Source organism: Scomber scombrus, chromosome 9 (genome assembly GCF_963691925.1).
Source record: "Scomber scombrus chromosome 9, fScoSco1.1, whole genome shotgun sequence".
Taxonomy (NCBI): Eukaryota; Metazoa; Chordata; class Actinopteri; order Scombriformes; family Scombridae; genus Scomber; species Scomber scombrus.
The window spans coordinates 14,834,410-14,856,200 of record NC_084978.1 but is presented as its reverse complement, the minus strand read 5'-3'; the positions used below and the strand labels follow the sequence as shown (position 1 = coordinate 14,856,200).

Here is a 21,791-nt window from a genome sequence, read left to right as displayed (position 1 = left end):
GTGATCATTGTAAAGAGAGGGATTTTATAGAGAAAACAGTCACAATTCAGTTCTTACATTACAGTTATTCACCCAGAAGATATGTTAAATATTGTAAATACCATTCATTTACCACTAACGACTGTCAGAAGGCTAATTTGGCTCTCTTGTCCTTCATCCTTCTCATTCCCTGTAACCTATCTTCCCATTATCTCTCCATCTCATCCCTACGCACTCACCACTGAACGTGCATCGTTTGCAGTCGCGGTTTGCAGACTGTTCCTGTAGCACGACCTCAGATCTTTCTTCTGCACCTCTCCAACTCCTCCTTGTGCTATCGGCCCGACGGTGTGAATCACATCTGCAGAGGGAACAGAAATGAGCAGATGAAGCACTTGCCACAGCAGTGAGTAAAATATATCCAGAGTCTTTCCAGTTTTCAACCTTCCCTTAGTGTTAATTTTAGAAGGTGTTAAATTCAGTTTTACTGTTTAAATTAAAAGTCCATATTCAACTTTATCCCTCCCAGTTTAAGTCCCTGAGATAAGTACAAAGCACCACTCTACCGCACATCTTTACCAGCTTTTAAACCCACTGACAGAAGTTTTACAGTTATGTCACCACTGTTGTCATTAAAACGACTGCGGCTCATCACTCATAACAGCAAGTCATCTGGTGTTTTTGCTGCCATAGCACACTTTGTCCAAAAATATCACCAGAGCACACAACTGTTCCATTAAACACTAAAACTCGCCAAAATATCACACATTCAGCTTTGTCCATGCAGATTTCTAGTTAAGGACATCTCCTGATTATCATAATTGTTATGATGTGTGTTTTGATCGTAAAATGTGATATTTTGCAATTTAAAAAAAACTAAACAAAAGCCTTTCCCCACGGTTGCTCTCGTGGTGTCCCCAAGGTGTGTCGCTTAATCTGTCTCCTCTTGTGTGACTAATCTACCAAACCAAAACAGGGAATAATAGAGATTGTAATGATTGAGATGTCCTGGGGCGAAATATGCCATCCATCTTTTCTTTTTACCCATAAAATAAAACCTGAGATGCCTAGAGTGAGAGAGGAGGGGGTTAGCCAGAGCAGGGAGAGGTCTACTAGCTGCAGTGAGACAGGACTTTTTTTCATAGAAGACATTTTGACATGTTACAGTAGGAAAAGCACAGGTGTTAATAATCTAATTAACGATGAGTCCCATTTTGCTGCTCCATGCTCAGGGTCCTGGTATTGTGCATGCTGGCTCGCTGTCACACTGTCATGGCTGACTGTGAACAGAACAAAGTTAATCTTACAAATAACACTTTTCCTGACTATGAGAAGTCAAAATGTCTGCTGTGAAAAAGGTCTATTGTCACCAGCAGCCCTGCAGGTGATAGAGCTCAGGTGATAAATGTCTCTATGTGTCGATGTATGTGTGTTGTTTATATGTGTCGCGCTATCTCACAAACTGCTCTGTGACATCGTCAGCATACTTGTTGCACCAAACTATTGATGATGTTTTTAAGCAAAACTGACAGCTTGAGACTTTTTTGGAGCAACTTCATTCTTATATGTATTAAAAACTGTATCAGTGGATCATCTAGTCACAGGTGAGTCAAACCTGTTCCCCCCCTGGCCACAGTAAACAGAGCGCACTAAATCACATCAAATTTTCACACTTATGTTGCAAGCATGTTAGGTGCAAAGTAAACCATGTTTTTCACAGTTTGATCTCACAGACTGATCTTCAGTTCTGTTTTCACAAGGTTTTTCCTCTCCCTCTTCACTAGGCCCTGGTTCCCAACATTTCTGGTGTTTTTTTGGGGGGGGGGGGGTCATTAATTTGTGTCCAATATTTCTCTTAATATCACTCATGGTATAAAAATAACATTTGCTCTGTAGTAAACGACAGTCTGTATAATTGGGCGCATTCATGACTGTGCATGATGTGTTATATATGTTTTGAAAGCTTTGTATCAGTCTAGCTCACCCTGTGGTAGCCTGAGAAGATGGTATGTTCTAGTCAGGTAAGGCTGACATGGTAAAAGGCCAGTGAGTGAGGGAAGAGAGCAGGCCGCAGATTTTATTTGTTAGCTTCTTTTGCTTCAGCTCAAGTCATTTTTTAATTTCCTTGGGTTCAGTTTGCGCCTCTGTTTCATTAATATTTCTGTTAGTAAGCATGACCTTTCCATATTTGCATGTACCACTGCCTTCTGACCGGCTTCCTTAAAATCCGCTTTAAAGCATTCCAGTGCAAAACATCATCCACCCTTTATACGGGGTGCCGGCGCTACAACTTCATTATTTATCTTCATTTTAAAAGCTTAAAGGAATTGGAGATCTGAACAGCTATTCAGAGGTCTGGAACCAGGCTCAGCTTTCAGTAAATGACTCTGTTTTATCCCCTTATACACTAATTGCACTCAATGTTTCATTTTTAACAGCACACCTGGGCAGCTATAAAGGCACTGTTGTCGAGGATGTACGCAAATCATTTTCAAATGTATAACATCCAGGCCAGAAAGCCTGAAGGAATGCCTGACAAGGTTAATTTGTATCCAAACTGAGACATCAGCTGGTTTGTTTCGGTTGTTATCTAGACAATTAGCCTGCAAGCTACCTTACCAAACCGAATTAGTAGTGCCCCGCCACTGTTGCCAAGAGCTGATGACCTCCACCATGGCTGCCAGAGGATGTCTCAGGTCACCAAAAAAGTTCCCTACTACAAGATTACACCAGCTGATTTTAAATAATTCTCACATAAATGCCTCACTAAGCCTGTCTCTAGATTATGCATCTTTATTAAACTGACAAGAGGCTTTGAAATGTCTTAGTCCCCCTTCATTTCCACAAGTTTACAGCAACAGAGTGCTTAACTAATTCATACCTTTGTCATGTTAATGAACACCTTCTTCTTCTTTGGACTAATTGATTAAATAAAGGGTAAATGGATCTAAGTGTATTAAATTGAGGGCAGGGAGAGAGAGATAGAGAGAGAGAGAGAGAGAGAGAGAGAGAGAGAGAGAGAGAGAGAGAGAGAGAGAGAGAGAGAGAGAGAGAGAGAGAGAGAGAGAGAGAGAGAGAGAGAGAGAGAGAGAGAGAGAGAGAGAGAGAGCTACAGTATAGTCGAGATATGGTTTAACCAGCCTCTGCACGCCTACACTCTCCTGTCAGAGAGAGCTTCAATTCCCACCTCCGGGAGAACTTTGACCATGTACCGGGGGAGGCGAGGGACATTGAGTCCGAGTGGGCCATGTTCCGCGCCTCCATTGTCAAGGCGGCCGACCGGTCCTGTGGCCGCAAGGTGGTCGGTGCCTGTCGTGGCGGCAATACCCGAACCCGCTGGTGGACACCGGCGGTGAGGGATGCCGTCACGCTGAAGAAGGAGTCCTATAGGGCCTTTTTGGCCTGTGGGACTCCGGAGGCAGCAGGCAGGTACCGGCAGGCCAAGCGGGGGGCGGCTGCGGCGGTCGCTGAGGCAAAAACCCGGACATGGGAGGAGTTCGGTGAGGCCATGGAGAACGACTTCCGGACGGCTTCGAAGAGGTTCTGGACCACCATCCGGCGTCTCAGGAGGGGGAAGCAGTGCACCGTCAATACTGTGTATGGGGGTGACGGTGCCCTGCTGACCTCGACTCGGGACGTCGTGGATCGGTGGAAGGAATACTTCGAAGACCTCCTCAATCCCACCGACACGCCTTCCGGTAAGGAAGCAGGGCCTGGGGACCCGGGTGTGGGCTCTCCTATCTCTGGGGCTGAGGTCGCCGAGGTGGTCAAGAAGCTCCTCGGTGGCAAGGCCCCGGGGGTGGATGAGATCCGCCCGGAGTTCCTCAAGGCCCTGGATGTTGTGGGGCTGTCATGGTTGACACGACTCTGCAACATCGCGTGGACATCGGGGGCAGTGCCTCTGGATTGGCAAACTGGGGTGGTGGTCCCTCTTTTTAAGAAGGGGGACCGGAGGGTGTGTTCCAACTATAGGGGGATCACACTCCTCAGCCTCCCTGGTAAGGTCTATTCGGGGGTACTGGAGAGGAGGGTCCGTCGGATAGTCGAACCTCGGATTCAGGAGGAGCAATGTGGTTTTCGTCCGGGTCGTGGAACTGTGGACCAGCTCTACACCCTCTGCAGGATCCTTGAGGGTGCATGGGAGTTTGCCCAACCAGTCCACATGTGCTTTGTGGACTTGGAAAAGGCATTCGACCGTGTCCCTCGGGGGGTCCTGTGGGGGGTTCTCCGGGAGTACGGGGTATCGGACCCCCTGATACAGGCCGTCCGTTCCCTGTACAACCGGTGTCAGAGCTTGGTCCGCATAGCTGGTAGTAAGTCGGACTCGTTTCCGGTGGGGGTTGGACTCCGCCAGGGCTGCCCTTTGTCACCGATCCTGTTCATAATTTTTATGGATAGGATTTCTAGGCGCAGCCAGGGCGTTGAGGGGTTCCGGTTTGGTGACCTCAGGATTGGGTCACTGCTTTTTGCAGATGATGTGGTCCTGTTGGCTTCATCAGACCGTGACCTCCAACTCTCACTGGATCGGTTCGCCGCCGAGTGTGAAGCGGCCGGGATGAGAATCAGCACCTCCAAATCCGAGTCCATGGTCCTCAGCCGGAAAAGGGTGGAGTGCACCCTTCGGGTCGGGGATGAGATCCTGCCCCAAGTGGAGGAGTTCAAGTACCTCGGGATCTTGTTCACGAGTGAGGGAAGGATGGAGCGGGAGATCGACAGGCGGATCGGTGCGGCGTCTGCAGTAATGCGGGCTCTGCACAGATCCGTCGTGGTGAAGAGAGAGCTGAGCCGAAAGGCGAAGCTCTCGATTTACCAGTCGATCTTCGTTCCTACCCTCACCTATGGTCATGAGCTTTGGGTAGTGACCGAAAGAACGAGATCGCGGGTACAAGCGGCCGAAATGAGCTTCCTCCGTAGGGTGGCTGGGCTCTCCCTTAGAGATAGGGTGAGAAGCTCGGCCATCCGGGAGGAGCTCGGAGTAGACCCGCTGCTCCTCCGCGTTGAGAAGAGCCAGATGAGGTGGCTCGGGCATCTAGTTAGGATGCCTCCCGGACGCCTCCCGGGTGAGGTGTTCAGGGCACGTCCCACCGGTAGGAGACCCCGGGGAAGACCCAGGACACGCTGGAGAGACTATGTCTCTCGGCTGGCCTGGGAACGCCTCGGGATCCCCCGGGAAGAGCTGGACGAAGTGGCTGGGGAGAGGGAAGTCTGGGTTTCCCTGCTTAGGCTGCTGCCCCCGCGACCCGACCCCGGATAAGCGGAAAGAAGATGGATGGATGGATGGATGGAACAAAAGACCATATTTCCATCATGTTTTTTTTTTAAACATTGTTTACTTTAATTACATCATGGCCCCCGAACGGCCGGCTGTTCTCGACAACCCAATTACTAATATTTGCATTATAGCAGTGAATAGGAACGTATAGTCTTTCAAATTTTCTTCTGTCGATATTTCTGGTAATTTGGTTACAATTTGTGCCACATTTTGATGGAAACATGCCTACTGTAAACACTCCTAAAGAACAAACAGGAGGGAAGGATATAAATTAACAGTAAATGTCCCAAAAGTAATCTCCTTTGTTTTTTCTCCACATGAAAAAAAGACAGGACTATCGCACCCTTGTGGGTCACATTTATCTTGATAACAATTCAAAACAATATAAGTCAATGATTAATTAATATGGATATTTACACAGCGCACTCTCTCGCTCTCAGACACACAAACAGACAAATGGGCACGCACACAAACACACACACACACACACACACACACACACACACACACACACACACACACACACACACACACACACACACACACACACACACACACACAGACCGAGTTAACAAGCCACAGACTCCACAGCACAGAAGAAGCCCAGAAGAAGCTCTTTAATCCAATCCTCAGAGGATCGGAGGCCATTAGGCAGAAAGATTTAACACCGTGTTTGAGACTTTTTGAAATATGATCTGGTAATCTTATTTCAAAACCAGAAATTCATAATGAAAGCATGAAATACGTTCTCCTATGCACTTCCCCAATACTTTTTACAGCCTCATTTGTTGTTAGAAATCGTCGTCGTATCCATTGACAAGGACATTCTGCCAGCTAACCACAATCAATGGAGGATATTTGGTTAGCGAAGCAGGATCTGCTCATTATGGCCAGGCATTGGAACAGTGCTCTGGCTGCCAAGAAGCTACTTGTACTTTGTTCTTAATAACAAAGCATTTGAAATACAGAGCTGAAAGAGAGGACACCCTTGAGAAAGGAAAAGCTGGTTCAAGTTGACTTCAATCATAGCTCCGATCTTAAAGATACTTTTTGTTAAATCCATCTAAAGATGAGTGCTTTGGCAAATATTTTAATAACATGTACCACCGTTTTACATGCTGTTACTTTTCTACATACATACAGGTTACCTCAATACCACAGAGAGATACCACTGTAAGAACCAGGCATTTGACCCGATTTAATATGATTCAACGTAATTCAATAGAACATTTTATTGAAGTAAAATAGATTTTTCTGGACATATAAGGGGTCATGAAAGGGTCACTTTTCCGAGTAAAAAGTCACATTGATCATTGCTAATCTTTAGTTTGTATTTGTGTTGTATTCCACAAACGGAAACCACAGAAAAGCCTTAATCAATACTGATCAGGAAATGAAAGTTTTTCCTGATCACTGAAAACTTGAGTGACTGAAATACAGGAAAATGTCAGAAACAGAGATACTTTGAGCTAAAAGATATCATGCCTGGTTTTGTTATAGCACTGTTTTTCATTTTTTATCCTGTTATATAAATGTTTTAATAATTTGGTGGGTGTGTATTTTTGATGGTATAAGGACAGAGTCATTCTTATTTTTATATGTATGCAGCAGGTAATGTGCCATCTGCCATCTACTTTTACAGCACTATTAGGGCTTTTACTGATACAGGCATTCAGTAAGTACAACAGTTTTAGTTTGCTTAAAGGACAGGTTCACAATTTTTTCCAAGTCTGTCTTAAAAAAAAAACGGTCAGGAGCCAAAATGAACATTGAAACAGGTTTGTCTTGCTGTAATTGTTCCCTCTGTTTAAACTGACCATTATAAAATCCCCTTTGAGAGATGGGGGACAAAATCCAGTCCTTGTTTTGTTCAATAATGTATTTAAAAGTTTATCTGCAGATAATATAAGACTTTAGCAGTCCAGGTTAGTCAAATAAAGTGGATATCTTCCAAAGGATTAAAAAGTATGGCTTTCCTTTCGCTGTTATTAACCCTGCATATACATATTCCTTTTTACCTCAGCCACATTAACTAACTAATGTAATTTTAATAATCAGTTGTAGAAACCCAAAATGACATCAAATAACTTTAATTGCAAAAGAGATTGCTGATAGATATTTGATAATATATTCTAATACTGTGCATAATATATCTAATATCACCAAGTACAATTTTAGTTCTTATAGTCTCTGCATGTAAAATTGCTGCAGCAATGCTCCTCTTGGTATCTACCTCCATGTTTGACCAGCTTGTTTAATTTCGGGAATTGTTTCATTTGTTGCACTGACTGCATTACCAGCTGCTGCAGCCTTCAGCTTCTTAAACTTTCTTCTGTTACTGCTGCCGTTCTCAACAGGAACAACATGTACATCAATACTCGTGAGGGTTTTTGCAGAGGGGTGGGATCTGAGGTTGATCCAAGTGCACACATTTTCAAGTTGATTGTGATTTATAAAGGGAAACATGCTTGCATTCATGCGTGCACACAGTTTTATAAATCTGATTATTATTTGGTGCAGGCATTGTCAGCTTTTGTGTGCACATTGGTATGGATCCTATGCACTGTGTCAAAAATGAGGCCTCAGGAGCGTGAGGATGAAAATCTGTACCACAGACTGGTATAAGAGAATTGTGAATACAGTCGAGTCCACAGATCTGGATTGCAAGAAACTTGTCTGACTAACATGACAGTCCTTCATCGAGCTTCTAACTGATGAAGGATAGTGCGGTCCCTAAGAAATCACTTAGCCTGAGTGCATGAATCCACACAGAAAGAATAGTAAGGATTTAAATCAAAGCTATTTATACACAGACATGGCTATTAGACACTAATATTCTTCTATTGCATAGATTATCAAAGGTTTATGTTATGTAGCTTCCTTCATATCACATGCAACTGGAGGTAGTTATTGAGCAAACTGACAGCATTTTAATGACAACCTGATTCTGAGCAGAAGCACGATCCAACTCTCAGTTGTGTTGAAGTATAAAAGTTCTTCTTATCCTTCTCCAGCTCTTCCTTTATGATTGGCATATATTTATTTAGAATAATCAATAAGTGATTGTGGTTTTCCATTCAGTGTATGATGCATTTTTATTTTATTTATATTTCGCAATATTAAGGCGGCAACAGGACTTAATAAGAATGTGTATGTGTGTGTTACCTCATTGAGACTTTTTCCCGTATAAACACCAAACCAGTAGGCCTCTTGGGGACCAAAGCCAGGTTCTAATGAGGCAAAACATCATGTCTGAGGTCCTTGTGAAGGGTAGGGTTAGGGTTTTGGGTATTAGGTATCTCCTAACAAGGATAGCTATGCAAACTTGTGAGAGTGTGTGTGTGTGCATGTGCATGTGTGAGTGTGATACAAATCATTACTACAGCTTCTCAACAGTAATGATCCTTCTGGAAGTGTCAGGGACTAATTCAGCCAAACATCTTTAATCTGTAATTGGAGGATCACACTGATGAGTCCGTCCCTCCCACCCGACTCCTCGTTCTGTCCACAGTTGTTCAAAATCTGAGCTCAGCTTCTATGCAGAGTGTAAATCTTCCACCAGGCTGCAGCTACTGGCTTATTAGTTGTTGAGAGTCACAACATCAGCCAGCTGTATTTTTTCTCACTCTTGCAGCAATAACAATGTAATCTGTCAACTCTGACTCTACTGTACTCTTAACACATTACGGTTTCACCAATCTGTGCACCATCAAAGGGGGAAAATACAACAGAAACTGCATACTTTACTGCATACCTTATATTTAACTGTGGTTATAAAAAAATGCAGAGGAAGTGACTGTGGCCTGTTGTCTTACTGTAGAAAAAAACAACTAAGCAGTTATTAATATTTGATATTATTACCTGATGTATCACTTTAAATTCCTCTGTTGTCATGTATATATTATAAAGAGTTCAATTATTTGTTGTTAGGACTACTGGATATGATTTTAATCATTATCACGACATTGTGCTGGATATTTTCCACTATATACTGTATATCGATGGTGTGGCAAATGTTTGCAAAACCATATTTAAAGATGACCTTACTTCCACTGTAACTGGCCGTTCAGAAATGCAAAAAGCTGTGTTGGCAGGGGCGCGCTGAGTTGATGAAGTATGATCCAGGGAGTCCAGTTTGAGTGATAGATCCATCAGTTTCAAGTCTTATCAGATGCCAAAACACAGCATGTCAGTTTATAATACTATGAGACAGGATCTTTTTTTCCTTTCATCTGTAGAAATAAAGCGTTCATTTTACAAAATAACTGACCAGAAATTTACACTTCTTGCAAAAATTGAGTCTGATTATTATTATTATCATTACTAGTAGTAGTAGTATTATCATTATTATTATTATTGTAATTTGGTTGCGCAATGCTGTTGTTCCTAGGCATTAAATGAGGTAAATGTGACGTTTGATGTTTTTTTACGATAGCTTACTCAGAATCACTCATTTGAACAACAGAAATAAGTAAACCATAACATGATAAGATTATATCCTCTTGACAGTATTTTGCTAATAATATTATCAGAGAGATATAAGAGATATCGTATATCTTTAGGTCAGGTGCAGGACAATAAATGAGATGAGAGGGAAGAAAGTAGAGTGATTCGACCCAGTGAGGTTTACATGTTACCTTTCTGAGCAACAATCCAGTATGTGGACACTGCATTTTCCCCAAAATTGAATTATCACCATCCATATTTGATGTTCATTAGATTTTTTTTCTTAATATTTTGGCATTTGCTTCTATTGGAAATTGACAGTACAGATACAGACAGGAAACACGAGGTCTGTGGCTACGACGTTGCAGTGAAAAAGATTTGCGCCTTAACCACTTAGCCACCAGGATCATGCATCAGATTTTTCTAAGGCTTAATGTCGAGTTTTGCTTATAATTTTAACATTCTGATGTATAATTTAACTAAATGCCAGAGTCATATACTGTATGTATGTCTGTGTTAGTACACATGGTATATCTCTCTTGTCTTCCCTGATTCACAAATGCTGTTGAGCTTCACTAAATTGAAAGCGTAAGCTCAAACGTTGGGCTTTCATTCAGCAATATGCTGTTGGAATAAAAAAGATGATGAAATGAGAATATCTGTGTGCACTCTTCCTCCTTTAAGAAATTCAGAGGGCAAGGCCACCGGTACCAGCATAAATTTGATGGGTTGAAGGTGTTTCTTCATTTGATACTTTACTGTACTGACAATGCAGACAGGTGAAGAGACTTCTGTCGAAAGTGAATTATTTGTTCCATCATAGTCTGTTTATTTTTTTTTTACTGCTAATGCAAAAAAACAGTTATCAATATCAGACATCAGTACTTTTTAAAATTTTGGTGTAAATTATTATCGTGCTGCAGTCTCTCTGTGTCAAGGCCGAGCTCCTCCACACACACACACAGAGAGAGAGAGAGAGAGAGAGAGAGAGACAGAGAGAGAGAGAGAGAGAGACAGAGAGAGAGCAAAATCAATGGACAGAACAGCAGAGCAGAGAGACCATGGTGGAGAGGATGAAGTGAAGATTACTCGAGTTGACAACAACTACACTTGTTACTGCAAGTGTAACAAAACCTTTCCGAGTGAAAAGCAGATACTTTATCAATACACCTCTTCAACTGGCACAGCACCTTAGCTAATAGTGAATTGTTACAAACACACTAAAACAAAAGATTTCTGTATGTTATCTGACTGTTTAGTTTACTTTGCCACGTATCTTAAAATTTGGCAAGTTACTGTAAACTCAGCTGCTGTCTGAGACAAACCAACCCCTTCTTTCTGCCAGTGGCAGCAGGAGACACTGATAATGACTGATGTCTGCGTTCTTTTTTCTTTCTTAACTTCACTCACAATTGAGTTGTCAGGAATAATATTTATTTTACATTTTATATTTGTTTTGAGGGAGATATTATTGAGTTTAAACAGTGAAACTTTACTGTTGGTGCTCTACAAAAAATTCAGTTTTATTCAATATATAAATCAATTCTAATCCTGTTCAAAATGTATTTATTTTATAAATACTATATATAAAATGCTCCTTCATACTGGTTTAATGGTAAGTACGGACAAGCAGTAACACAAAGTAATTAATCTAAAAGATTAACATTTGTGATATATGTTAATATGAAAATGAGAATTTTAAAGTTTTTTTTTTTACAGATTGGTGTAGATTTCTGGATGACTTTAAAGTCCATAAAGTAAATAAGTGCAGATATATTCAAAAATACAGGTGGATAGTTAAAATAAGTAAAACTGTACGTCAAAAAAAGACTCATTCATCACTAGTAGCATACTTTTTGAAGGTAAAATGTTTCATTATATACGTTTCCTGCATAAATTGCTGCCTTTTCCAGGTACAACAGTGATGGCCAGAACGCACCAAATTGCATCATTTTAAAAATAGTTTTTCTTCATCTGAACAGCAGTAAAAAAATAAATTAAATAAAATTCAGTCAGAAAATTATTTTCTCACCAGCACCCATGAACACATCTATCTTATATATTTGCTTCTTTTTCTCTTTTGAATCACAATTATTTATATTTCATATTCACCTGATGACACTTGAAACATGATTAATGTGGGTTGTTAATCCAGTGTGGACATTGTGGATGAATTCAAATAATGTTCAAAATAAAGTATTAGAAAATGCACGCGTCATCAGTGCAACAATGTGTGACGCATTTTTCTACTTGGTATTACATTTTGAATACTGTAGCTGTCAAGAGAGCAGTATTTGAACCTTCCTTGTAACCTTTGAAACCCTCCATTATACTGTCACATCAGGGAAAGAAACACTAGTTCAAAACTGCAAATTTAAGAGCTTCCATGAGCCTGCTATACGATGAGTCACTATTGTGATTCATCAGTTGGTGAGCGGCAACAATTTTATTTATAGTGTGCAAGAAAGCTGCGGATGCTTCCTTAAATAGCAGCAGAAACAGATCAGAACATATGAATTAGTTAAAATCACAGCAGATGAAACACTAACGGACACATGAGCTTAATTACTGTGATCCAACAAGCAGTCAAGCATGACGGAGAGAAAAAAAGGGAAAACAGAGAAGGAGTGCAGTGTAATCATAATAAAACACTTTGGCACATATTTATTCTCTATGTGTATTTGTACGTGAATTGTGTAATTGTTTATGTTGTCAATTGTGTGCGTGTGTGTGTATGTGTATGTGTGTGTGTGTGTGTGTGTGTGTGTGTGTGTGTGTGTGTGTGTGTGTGTGTGTGTGTGTGTGTGTGTGTGTGTGTGTGTGTGTTGGCTCTCGGCTTAGTCTGAACTCCTCCAGTCGTCAAGAAGCCCACAGTGAGTGTGTGCGCTCTCGAAAAGTCACTCAGCCGTGCCAATGCAGCAACGGAGGACTCAGCGGTGGCCAGGTTCACAACTCGGTCGTGTGTGTGTTCATGTGTGTGTGCGTGTAGTGCTGGTGCGGTTCAACAGTGGGTCAGTTGGTGGTCATTCATCTGCATGTCATCTGCTAAATGTCACTGCTGCACTGTTTTTACACACACACACACACACACACACACATTTACACAAATATAACCACTTTTGCTGTTAACGCTGACTTGTAATCTATTTGCTATGTTGATTTTCTCTCTGTTTCTAACCCAATCATATTCTCCCCTCTTTATTTTTGTTTACCAGAGCTGCTTGCTCTCATCCTTTTTCTCCTTCCCTTTGTCTCTCCATCCAGTTCATCCATCCTACTTCGCACTCCATCTTTCTATTTCATTCCTATGTCCTTTGTCGTCAACATCCTCCCTCTCTTCTTCGCCATTACCTCATCCAGCTATTCCACCTCTCTTCCATTCCCTCTTTCCTTACTCTTTTTCTACCCATTTGTCCCTCCCTCTCCTATCTTGTCTCTCTCATCCCTCCATTATCGTCTTTACCCCTGCATCCTTGTCTCTCCTTTCTTCCCTCCCTTCCTCTATTAGATCTACCCCTCACTCCACCTCCCTGTCCTCCTCTTTCCTCTCCCTCCCTTTCTCTCTCTCTCTCTCTCCGTCACCTGAGGTAGACAGTTCTGTCAGGAGTCGGCCTTATTTACCGCCTCTCTTCACTCCTGTTTACATTATCGATCGGCAGGGCTGCTTTAGTTCCACCATACATCAACGCAACCCCCTCACCCCTCCTCCATCTCCAACTCCTCTCTCTCCCCACCCCAGTGTTACGGCTGCTGGCTCACATTACCCTGAAACACGGGGGGGGGGGGGGGGGGGGGGGGGGGGGGGGTGCTGGATGGGTAGATGGAAAGCTAGCGGAGCATGTTAGGATGTGTGAGGGATTTATGTGTGAAGGGGGGACTGTGTTGGATAGTGTGTGAGGAGCAACGTTAAAGGGAGAAAGTGGATATGTGTCTTCTTAATATGTGTATGTGACTCATAGTAACTGTGAGTGTGTGTGTTATGGGTGTAGATAACATAAACAACCGCCTATGTATATACACAAGGCTGTCATTTGGTTTCATTCTTCAGTCATGTGAAAATGTACAATACATGGCCAAAAGTATGTGGACATCTAAACATATACAACTGATAAACACAACTATGGTCATGAATATGCTTTTCTTTTCTTCTGGAAAGTTTTCCACAAGATTTTGGCATCTGGATTCTGGAAATTTCAGCTATAACAGTGCCAGTGAGGTCGGGCTCTGATGTTGGCCGATACAGCAAGACCTGAGTTGCAGACTGCATTCCAATTAATCCCAAAAGTGTTTGACGAAGCTGAGGTCAGGGCTTTGTGCACATCAGTCATTTCTTTATGAACCGTGTTTTTGCACACATGGTTGTTGTCATGTTGAAATCAGAAATGGTAAGCAAGTAAGTCAGTTTTTATTTATAAAGCTCAATATCACAAATCACAATTTTGCCTCACAGGGTTTCTGTTATCTGGTCATCAATACAACATCACCTATACTTAGACCCTCAATTCTAATAAAGCCAAAACTTCCCCCAAAACACTTTTAAATGAGGGAAATATGGAAGAAGCCTCAGGAAGAGCAACACAGGAAGGAGGGATGAGACGTTCAATAGATGTGTGTATGGAATAGACAAGATAGCAAATTACAGTATGAAAACATAGGATGACAGAAATACAGATTATATATGTGAATCTGTTGTTATAGGCTGTATATGAAAAAAAAAAATAAAGCTTCTATCTAAAGCACTTTACAAGGGTGAGCTCCTTCTCCTACTATATCTTTCACAGTCAAGATCATCTTCACCTTTCTTTAGAGTGTCATTCTCTCTGACAAACCATAAGGCAAAGCACCACAACAAGTCTTTAGGAAAATGTTGTATTCTGTGAATAAATATAATGTCTCCATGTGTAAATGTTCTAAGGTTAGGTGCCTATACTTCAGGAAAGTACAGACATTCAATTACTGAATGGAAAAATTGTACTTTTCACTTACAGCTGACATGGGTTTCTGATTGACACAAAGATCTTCAGCAGTTCTTATTCAGAGCAATGGCAGGCCTGTCTTTTAAAGGTTTAGTGGATCCACATGGACCAATCAAACTATACCCATATCATGAATGTTTTTCAGTTTCTGGCTCCGTTTGTAGATTAATGAGGGAGAAACTTAACAGACCAGCTCATTCATGCTGATTTTGCACATAACAGGAACACACATTTTTTCCGACAAGCAGTTTTAACACCGTCTGCAGTACCCAAAAAAACTGCACCCTTTATTGTATCAGTTGCATATAGTGCAAACATGTGCATGTTATAGCCACATTTAATCATTTCACTTGAGGTTAAATATTTCCAAATTGTCATTACATGAATATGCACAGGTGTTGAGAATGTAACACATCCGTTTATGATATGTGGAGAAGAAATTAAAAACTGCCTGCAGATGAACATTAGCATGCAATGTGAATTAATGGCTGTCATTACCCTGGGACTGTGCATTCCAGTGAAGTATTGTGTCGTTGCGTCTGTGGGTCTGAAAAGTCGATCTTCCACACAGAGGAGGGAGAATCATGACCTATTGTTAAACAGAGCCTTTTGATTTTTTTACCCTGAAGACTGTTTCCAAAGGGGGTCTGAACAACAAGCTTCATCAGACTGTAATAAGTGATCTGTGCTATTATTTGACTGTAGCGTGTAATGTCATATAATCTAACTGTGCATTTTTCTCACTGGATTCTGGATTCTTTCCAGCTAATAAAGGAAAAACATGGTTTAGCGCAGCTAGTTAAACTATTGATATTTCACTGTGTACTGTATCTATTATGTGTAAACTTCTGGTGCTCAGTTTATTATTTACAGCATACGGTGCTATGAGTCTCTTCCAACATCATCTCAGAGAAAAGTTTTACAAATAATACAAGCTATAGCTAATTTTCTGTCATCGAGTCTTTTCGCTTGTTTGAGCAGATAAATTATACCATATCTCACCATGTGCTATTTTCAGTGATGGACCAAGCAATCAGGGTCGAAATTCACAAAGCATCTTATCTTACCATCAGGAGTCTTTTTAAGTGGCACTACAGGGTCTTAAGTAAGAGTTTCCTATTAAGTTTGATTCACAAAGCTGATGAGAACAAATTTTAGTAAGAAACTGAGAGAGCTCCTGAGATAGGAGAGGGGGCGGTGGTTGACCTAGTTGCCATGGACATCATGACATCATGTGTCATGAATGAACCTATAACTAATGTACATCCCCAGTGGCAGGTCTGTGTCAGTCACTGTGAAATGAAACCACAAAAAGGAAGAAATACATACATACTAAACTAGGATCCACATTAATTTATGTTATATAATATATTTTATACTGTGTTCCAGATTTCATGCCAAATATTGACGTGTCAAGTAGATAATATCTGGCATCCATCTGTATGTTCACATCGTGATATTTCTCTACAGTTAAATGAGCAAATCTGCATCCTTTGATGAGGTAATTCTATATAGCACCAATTTCATTGGGTAATCCAGCAATCGCAATGACATCCGCTTTGGTTTAATTATCAAACAAATCGGGGTCTTAAGAGTGCATTGACTAATTCTGACAGATGGCGGAGATATTCCAAGTTAATCAGCCCTGCAAACAGCATTTTTCCAGACTCCCAATAGTGGAGAGATGTGCAAACTGTCATCTCCAGTGTTACTGGATTGTTTTGGTTGGTGAGCAGACTGGATCATTATTAAATCAACTGCCATGTAAATATGTTTTAAAAAGTTTGTTATTGTTGCATTCTTTCAAAAGCTGATGTGACATGGCTCATGACCTGTGTGAAGAGTGTGGACTACCTATAATTTCACTCAGACTCAGGAGCCACTCTTAGTGCTTAATTTGTAAATTTTCCATAGACCAAAAACTAGTTTTTTTCTTTTTTGGCCAGTTAGGAGCTACTTATAGCCCTTTGTGAGTACAGACCCTGATCCTTTACTTGAGTAAAAGTAGTAATACCACTGTGTAAAAATACAATGTTACAAGTAAAAGTCAAGTACATACACAAAATAAAAGTGCTAAAAATGTAATATCATTAAATGTATTTAAAAAGTTTCAAAAGAAGTATTCATTATGGAGACATAATGCCTTTGACCAGAGGTATATTTTTATATATTACAACATTGGATTATTATTACTCAGCAATAATGTGTAAGCAGTTTTTTATGGCGTAGCTGATTAAGGTAGAGTTAATTCAACCAGCCTCATCAACAGTTGGGCAGTTTTATGTAGAGCAATACATGTCACTATTCTAATAAAATAACTACTCTGTAAAATAACTACAGCTGTTGGATAAGTGTAGTTGAATAAAAACTGCAATATTTCTCTCTGAAAAATGTAGTAGGTTAGAACTTGAAGTACAAAATAGCAGAACATTGAAATACTAAAAGTAAAGTACAACTATCTCAAAATATAAGTACATTACTTGATTAAATGTACTAATTGGTCCATGAAAATCCACCTAAACTTTTACTTTTCTAAACACAACCTGATTAAATTCTTTGTATAAAAAATATTGTTATTGTTGTTGTTAATGTCAGATGTCCTCCCTTACACAGCATTCCTCCAAACCAACTGCTAATTCCTTCTGTGGTAAAATCCCAAAAGCAGTTCCCATCAGACCGATTAGGAAAATATGCTAAAATGCTTCTTTCATCAACGTGTAAAAAAACAAATCAGTCTGACTTAATTATGACACAAAAGAGTGTTTCTAACACTTTCATAAAACATACTGCTACACTTGTTTTATTAAAGCCCCCATCACAAGAACAGGACAAAACGCTGGCATGATCGTCTACCAAAAACAATAATGAACAGGCTGAAAAACATAATGAAAGAAAACAAAGTCAAGGTAAAAATAATGACACAGACACAGCAGGCAAACAGCCAGATAACACAGGCGGGGGAAAGCAAAGTAAATTTGTGCTTAAGTGCGGCTCAAACTATATTCATCACACACCTGATTTGCCTTGCATATTTACCCTGTTCTCTCCCTTAAATGGGCGTCACACTGGTATAAGCCTTAAGAGGACTTGACTGAGTGCCATCCGGTGACACCCGCCCCTGCTTCTCCTTTGTCTGCCATCTCAGCTTTTTTCCCCTGCTTATTGTCATTACCCCTCTTTTAGGTTCGGTCCTCCCTCCCTCTGCTCCCCCCTCTCTCCTCCCCTCGTGGCCTCTCGCCATTCTTACCTGGGAGGCCACGAGTCGCTGCTCCTGTTTTTTGTACTCAACAGCCATCCATCCGTCCGTCCTCTCCCCTCCCCTTTCTGACTCTCCTCTCTTCTTCTCATACCTCCATCTGTCCCTCGCCTTTCTTCATCTGCCTTTAAAGCAGGAGGCAGGAAAAAGGCTAGCTGGTCCTTTGTGCACCCGGCCTCAGTTTGTGCTCAGCCAAGCGCACACAGCTCTTAAATCCAGGCCCGAGTCTTGGCACAAAAGGAAGGCTCAGGTCTTGGAAGGCGCCTTCGGCTCTCCCTATCTCTTTCTACCTTTTTCTGAAAAGACAGAGGGGCAGTTATTCTAAACAGGAAGACAAGAGTAGAAGGGAAAAGGCGAGGGGGGGGGGGGGTTGGTGAAGATGCCAATGCTAAAAGGAGCGGACATAATTCTCTTCATCAGAGAGCAGCAGCAGCAAAGACATTCTTCACTCCCTCTTACTCCCGCTCTCCAACTCTCTTTCCCTGAGCCAAGCAACACTGGAGCGTTTTTTTTTTTTTATCCCATTTTTTTTCCCTTCAAGGCGAATGAATTAACTGAATGAATTAACACCAGGGCTGCTGCTGTGATCATCATCATCATCACACTCCTCCTCATCAGCAGCAGCAGCTTTGACGAAGCTTTTTAACACCTAGAAGGATCGCACTGCTGACGCCGAGGCAGGAAGAAGCAAAGATGTCGACAACCTTGTCAAAAAAGAAAAAAAAAGGAAGAAAAAAAAAAACTCCCCCAACTAGCGAGGTATCACAGTCTGAGTGCTACAGTCTTTAGCCCAGAGCCTTGTCAAGTCTCTTGGCACTACTGAAGAAACCTTACTGCTGATGATGATAGGAACAGAGGGGGAGGAGGTGAGATGTGGGGGGAAAGGCGGAAAGAGTGGGTCTGGTAGGAGTGAAGCAAGATACATAGGAGAAAGGAGGAGGAGGAGGATGAGAGGGGACCAAATTTAGGAGTGAGGAGGAATAAAAAAGGGAAGAGGTAGAAAGGTGATAAAGGGGAAGAAAAGGAAGGAAACAAGGTGTTTAAGTTGTTGATCGCAACAGGCAGAAACACCACATCTTCAAAGAACGAGGAGACGAGAGAGAGCGACAGGGTGACAGCGAAACAGAGAGATGGAGGTCTTGGAGGAGAGGAAGAGGGGGAGTCTACGAGAGCTGCAGTGAGGATTTTAATTAGCGGTAATTGGCCACCGAGGGAGCAGAAATTGGGAGATGGGAGTAAGGGCGGGAAGAGAGGGAAGCATAACAGCCAATTTTTGACAGAGTGATATCTCTCTTGCTTTGTACCTCTCTATTTCCCCCAGCACTCTTTCTACGTGGGCCTTTTCAGTTCCATCTTGTTTTCCCTCCATCTTTTTCCACCTCCAACTGTGTTACTCTCACTTTACTCAAACAGTATACTTCACTCTAACTATTTGCCCCTGAATACACAACATGCAAATACAGTGCACAGTATAAGACGAAACAAAGCATTGTGTACGATTATGCTGGAGTGTTTTTTGGGGTTTTTTGGAGTTATTTCTGGATTTTTTGGGGTTAAATCTACAAAAAGATGTGACTAACCTGCAGAAAACAAACCTGCAGAAGACATATCTGAAATGATTTATTTTACAGGTCTGTAGTTTCCTAATAATTTGCTGTAAAGTTTCCTGGAAAGAATTCAATTTGTAGTAATATCCTGGGGAAAAAGGGAATCTCCTTGAAAAAAGCCCAATTTAGACCCAGGTAAATGTCATTTAGATTTAATGAGCATTTCTTATCTGTTAACAAATAATTTTTACTTGGTCAGCTGACCTGCTCTGTACTGACTACAAGACTCTTGGTTATTATTAAATTACGTCATTGGAAGTGTACCAACTTTATGTGTATTTCCCCTTAAATGAACATTTTCATCGGTCACCTTTGTTTTGGCCACCAAATAAATTTGACTGACCCAGGAGTTTCGACCTGTGATCATCTGAATCCTTGTCTTTCTTACTTCCTTGGATGCATTTTTAGCGATGTTGCTACATTTTGTTTTAAGCTTTTTTGCCATAAAAGGTTCCAAAACTGCAACTGCCAGACTGATATGAGATGATATACCTGTATCACATTCATGGGAAAGTGTGGATTGTTATATATCACTTTACCACTAAACTAAGACTTAATGAGTTATGAAAGTCTGTGTCGACTTCACCAATGCAGGTGCTTTTACTTGATGAAAATACTGATTATGGTTCTGACCTCAAGCTGTCTCTCGTACTCTTAATCCCGCCCTCCGGCACCTTCACTCCCCGGTGTGTCACAGTGTTGTATTTTGGTGTGTTCGGCAGGGGAGTGAGGGGCTGGCTGGGGAACAGGTGAGCTGGGTTACAGCTATGTGTATTGGTACACAGGTGAGCTCTGGGCTGCTGGGTTGTCTGGACGACACATTTTGCCAATGCTCCCTTGATGAGCAACAACAAAAAAACACTCAAGAACACACTTACACATGTATCTTACAGAATGCATCTGGCTTGCAAGTGAGCAATGCACGTATCTTATGCTCACAGAAGCAATCCAGTTCCACGCCTAATAGAGCCCTCGTTACAGTGGTTCACATGCCCCAAAGTTGACAAATTGCTCATTTAACTGCCTTTAAGTTTTGCTTAATATGTGAATTTAGGCGAAGCCTGCTTGAAAATTTCCAGCTGTCATTTGTCAACATCCTCAAATTGCATGCGACTCTTACTAAACAGCAGCAGCAGTGTGCCATGCACTCTGGGTGTTGCTAGGTTACGGTACTGGGATGCTGCTGGCTAAGTGGCTGTGGGATCATCGACGGACACTGTGCATTGAGGGCTGGCAGAAGGTCCTCTGGACCATTTGGCAACTCGTGAATCAGACGCTCACTTGAAATCCCACATCTGGTGGCAAGCCCGTACAAATCAAGATCAAAGTGTTGGCTTAGATTGGACCTGTCTCTCAACCACTCTGCCTCTCTCCTGTCGAGTTTCATTTTTATATCTTGCTCTTTTCCTCTGCACCGCTCTGTCTTTATATAGTCCTCTATCTGCTTTGTTATCCCTCCTTTGCTTTCCCTCTGTTGTTGCTGTCTCACCTCTCCCCCTCCTGCTGAGAGGTAATCAAGCCCTGTTGTGAGTGTTTAAGCATTGGAGCAGACGCATGTTGAATTATTCTTGGGATTTAATATTTTGTCTGGGAGGAGAAAGCCAGTCTCCGTACCACATGCTGGGCAACAGCCACGCACACATGAGTACGAGGCAGAGAGGCTCTTAGACACTTACACGCACGCCCACAAACAGTTAGTCAGTCAGTCAGTCAGAAACATAGTCAGTCACACAGATCTCATGCTGACAGATAGTTAAAGGTAAGACAGCGATAAGACCTGACAAGCAACCCACTCTGTACACACTGATGTACTGCACTTCATGCAGCACAGAGACATGTATGCATGTACACAGTATCATATTGTATGTGCAAACAGGAATACACATGCTCGCAATTACAACAAAAATGAACACACATTGACATTTTTCTCACCCACACACACACGATACACACACACACACACGCACAAACCCACACACACACACACACACACACACACACACACACACACACACACACACACACACACACACACACACACACACACACACATATACTACAGCCAACATCCTCAAAGTTAAACAAGTGAACCAACAAAGGAGAACAGACAATGTAAGAACTCATCTCCTCATAATTCCCTCCTGTCTTCAGCTCCCCTCACATCTGTCCCCTCCTCCATGCTGCTTCGTTTTATTCTTATTTTATATATTTTTTCCCACTCCCTTCTTATCTATCTCTCTACTCCTGCTCTCCAT

General features: G+C 41.7%; 1 protein-coding gene across 4 annotated transcripts in view; it reads right to left on the bottom strand.

The window, feature by feature from the left end:
* macrod1 (mono-ADP ribosylhydrolase 1) overlaps positions 1-21,791 on the bottom strand; it is a 117,356-nt gene that overhangs the window by 16,082 nt on the left and 79,483 nt on the right. For all 4 annotated transcript variants that reach the window (XM_062425876.1, XM_062425873.1, XM_062425874.1 and 1 more), the window contains exon 6: positions 219-340. In XM_062425876.1, coding sequence (XP_062281860.1) covers positions 219-340 — 122 coding nt within the window. The remainder of the gene's footprint in view (positions 1-218; positions 341-21,791) is intronic.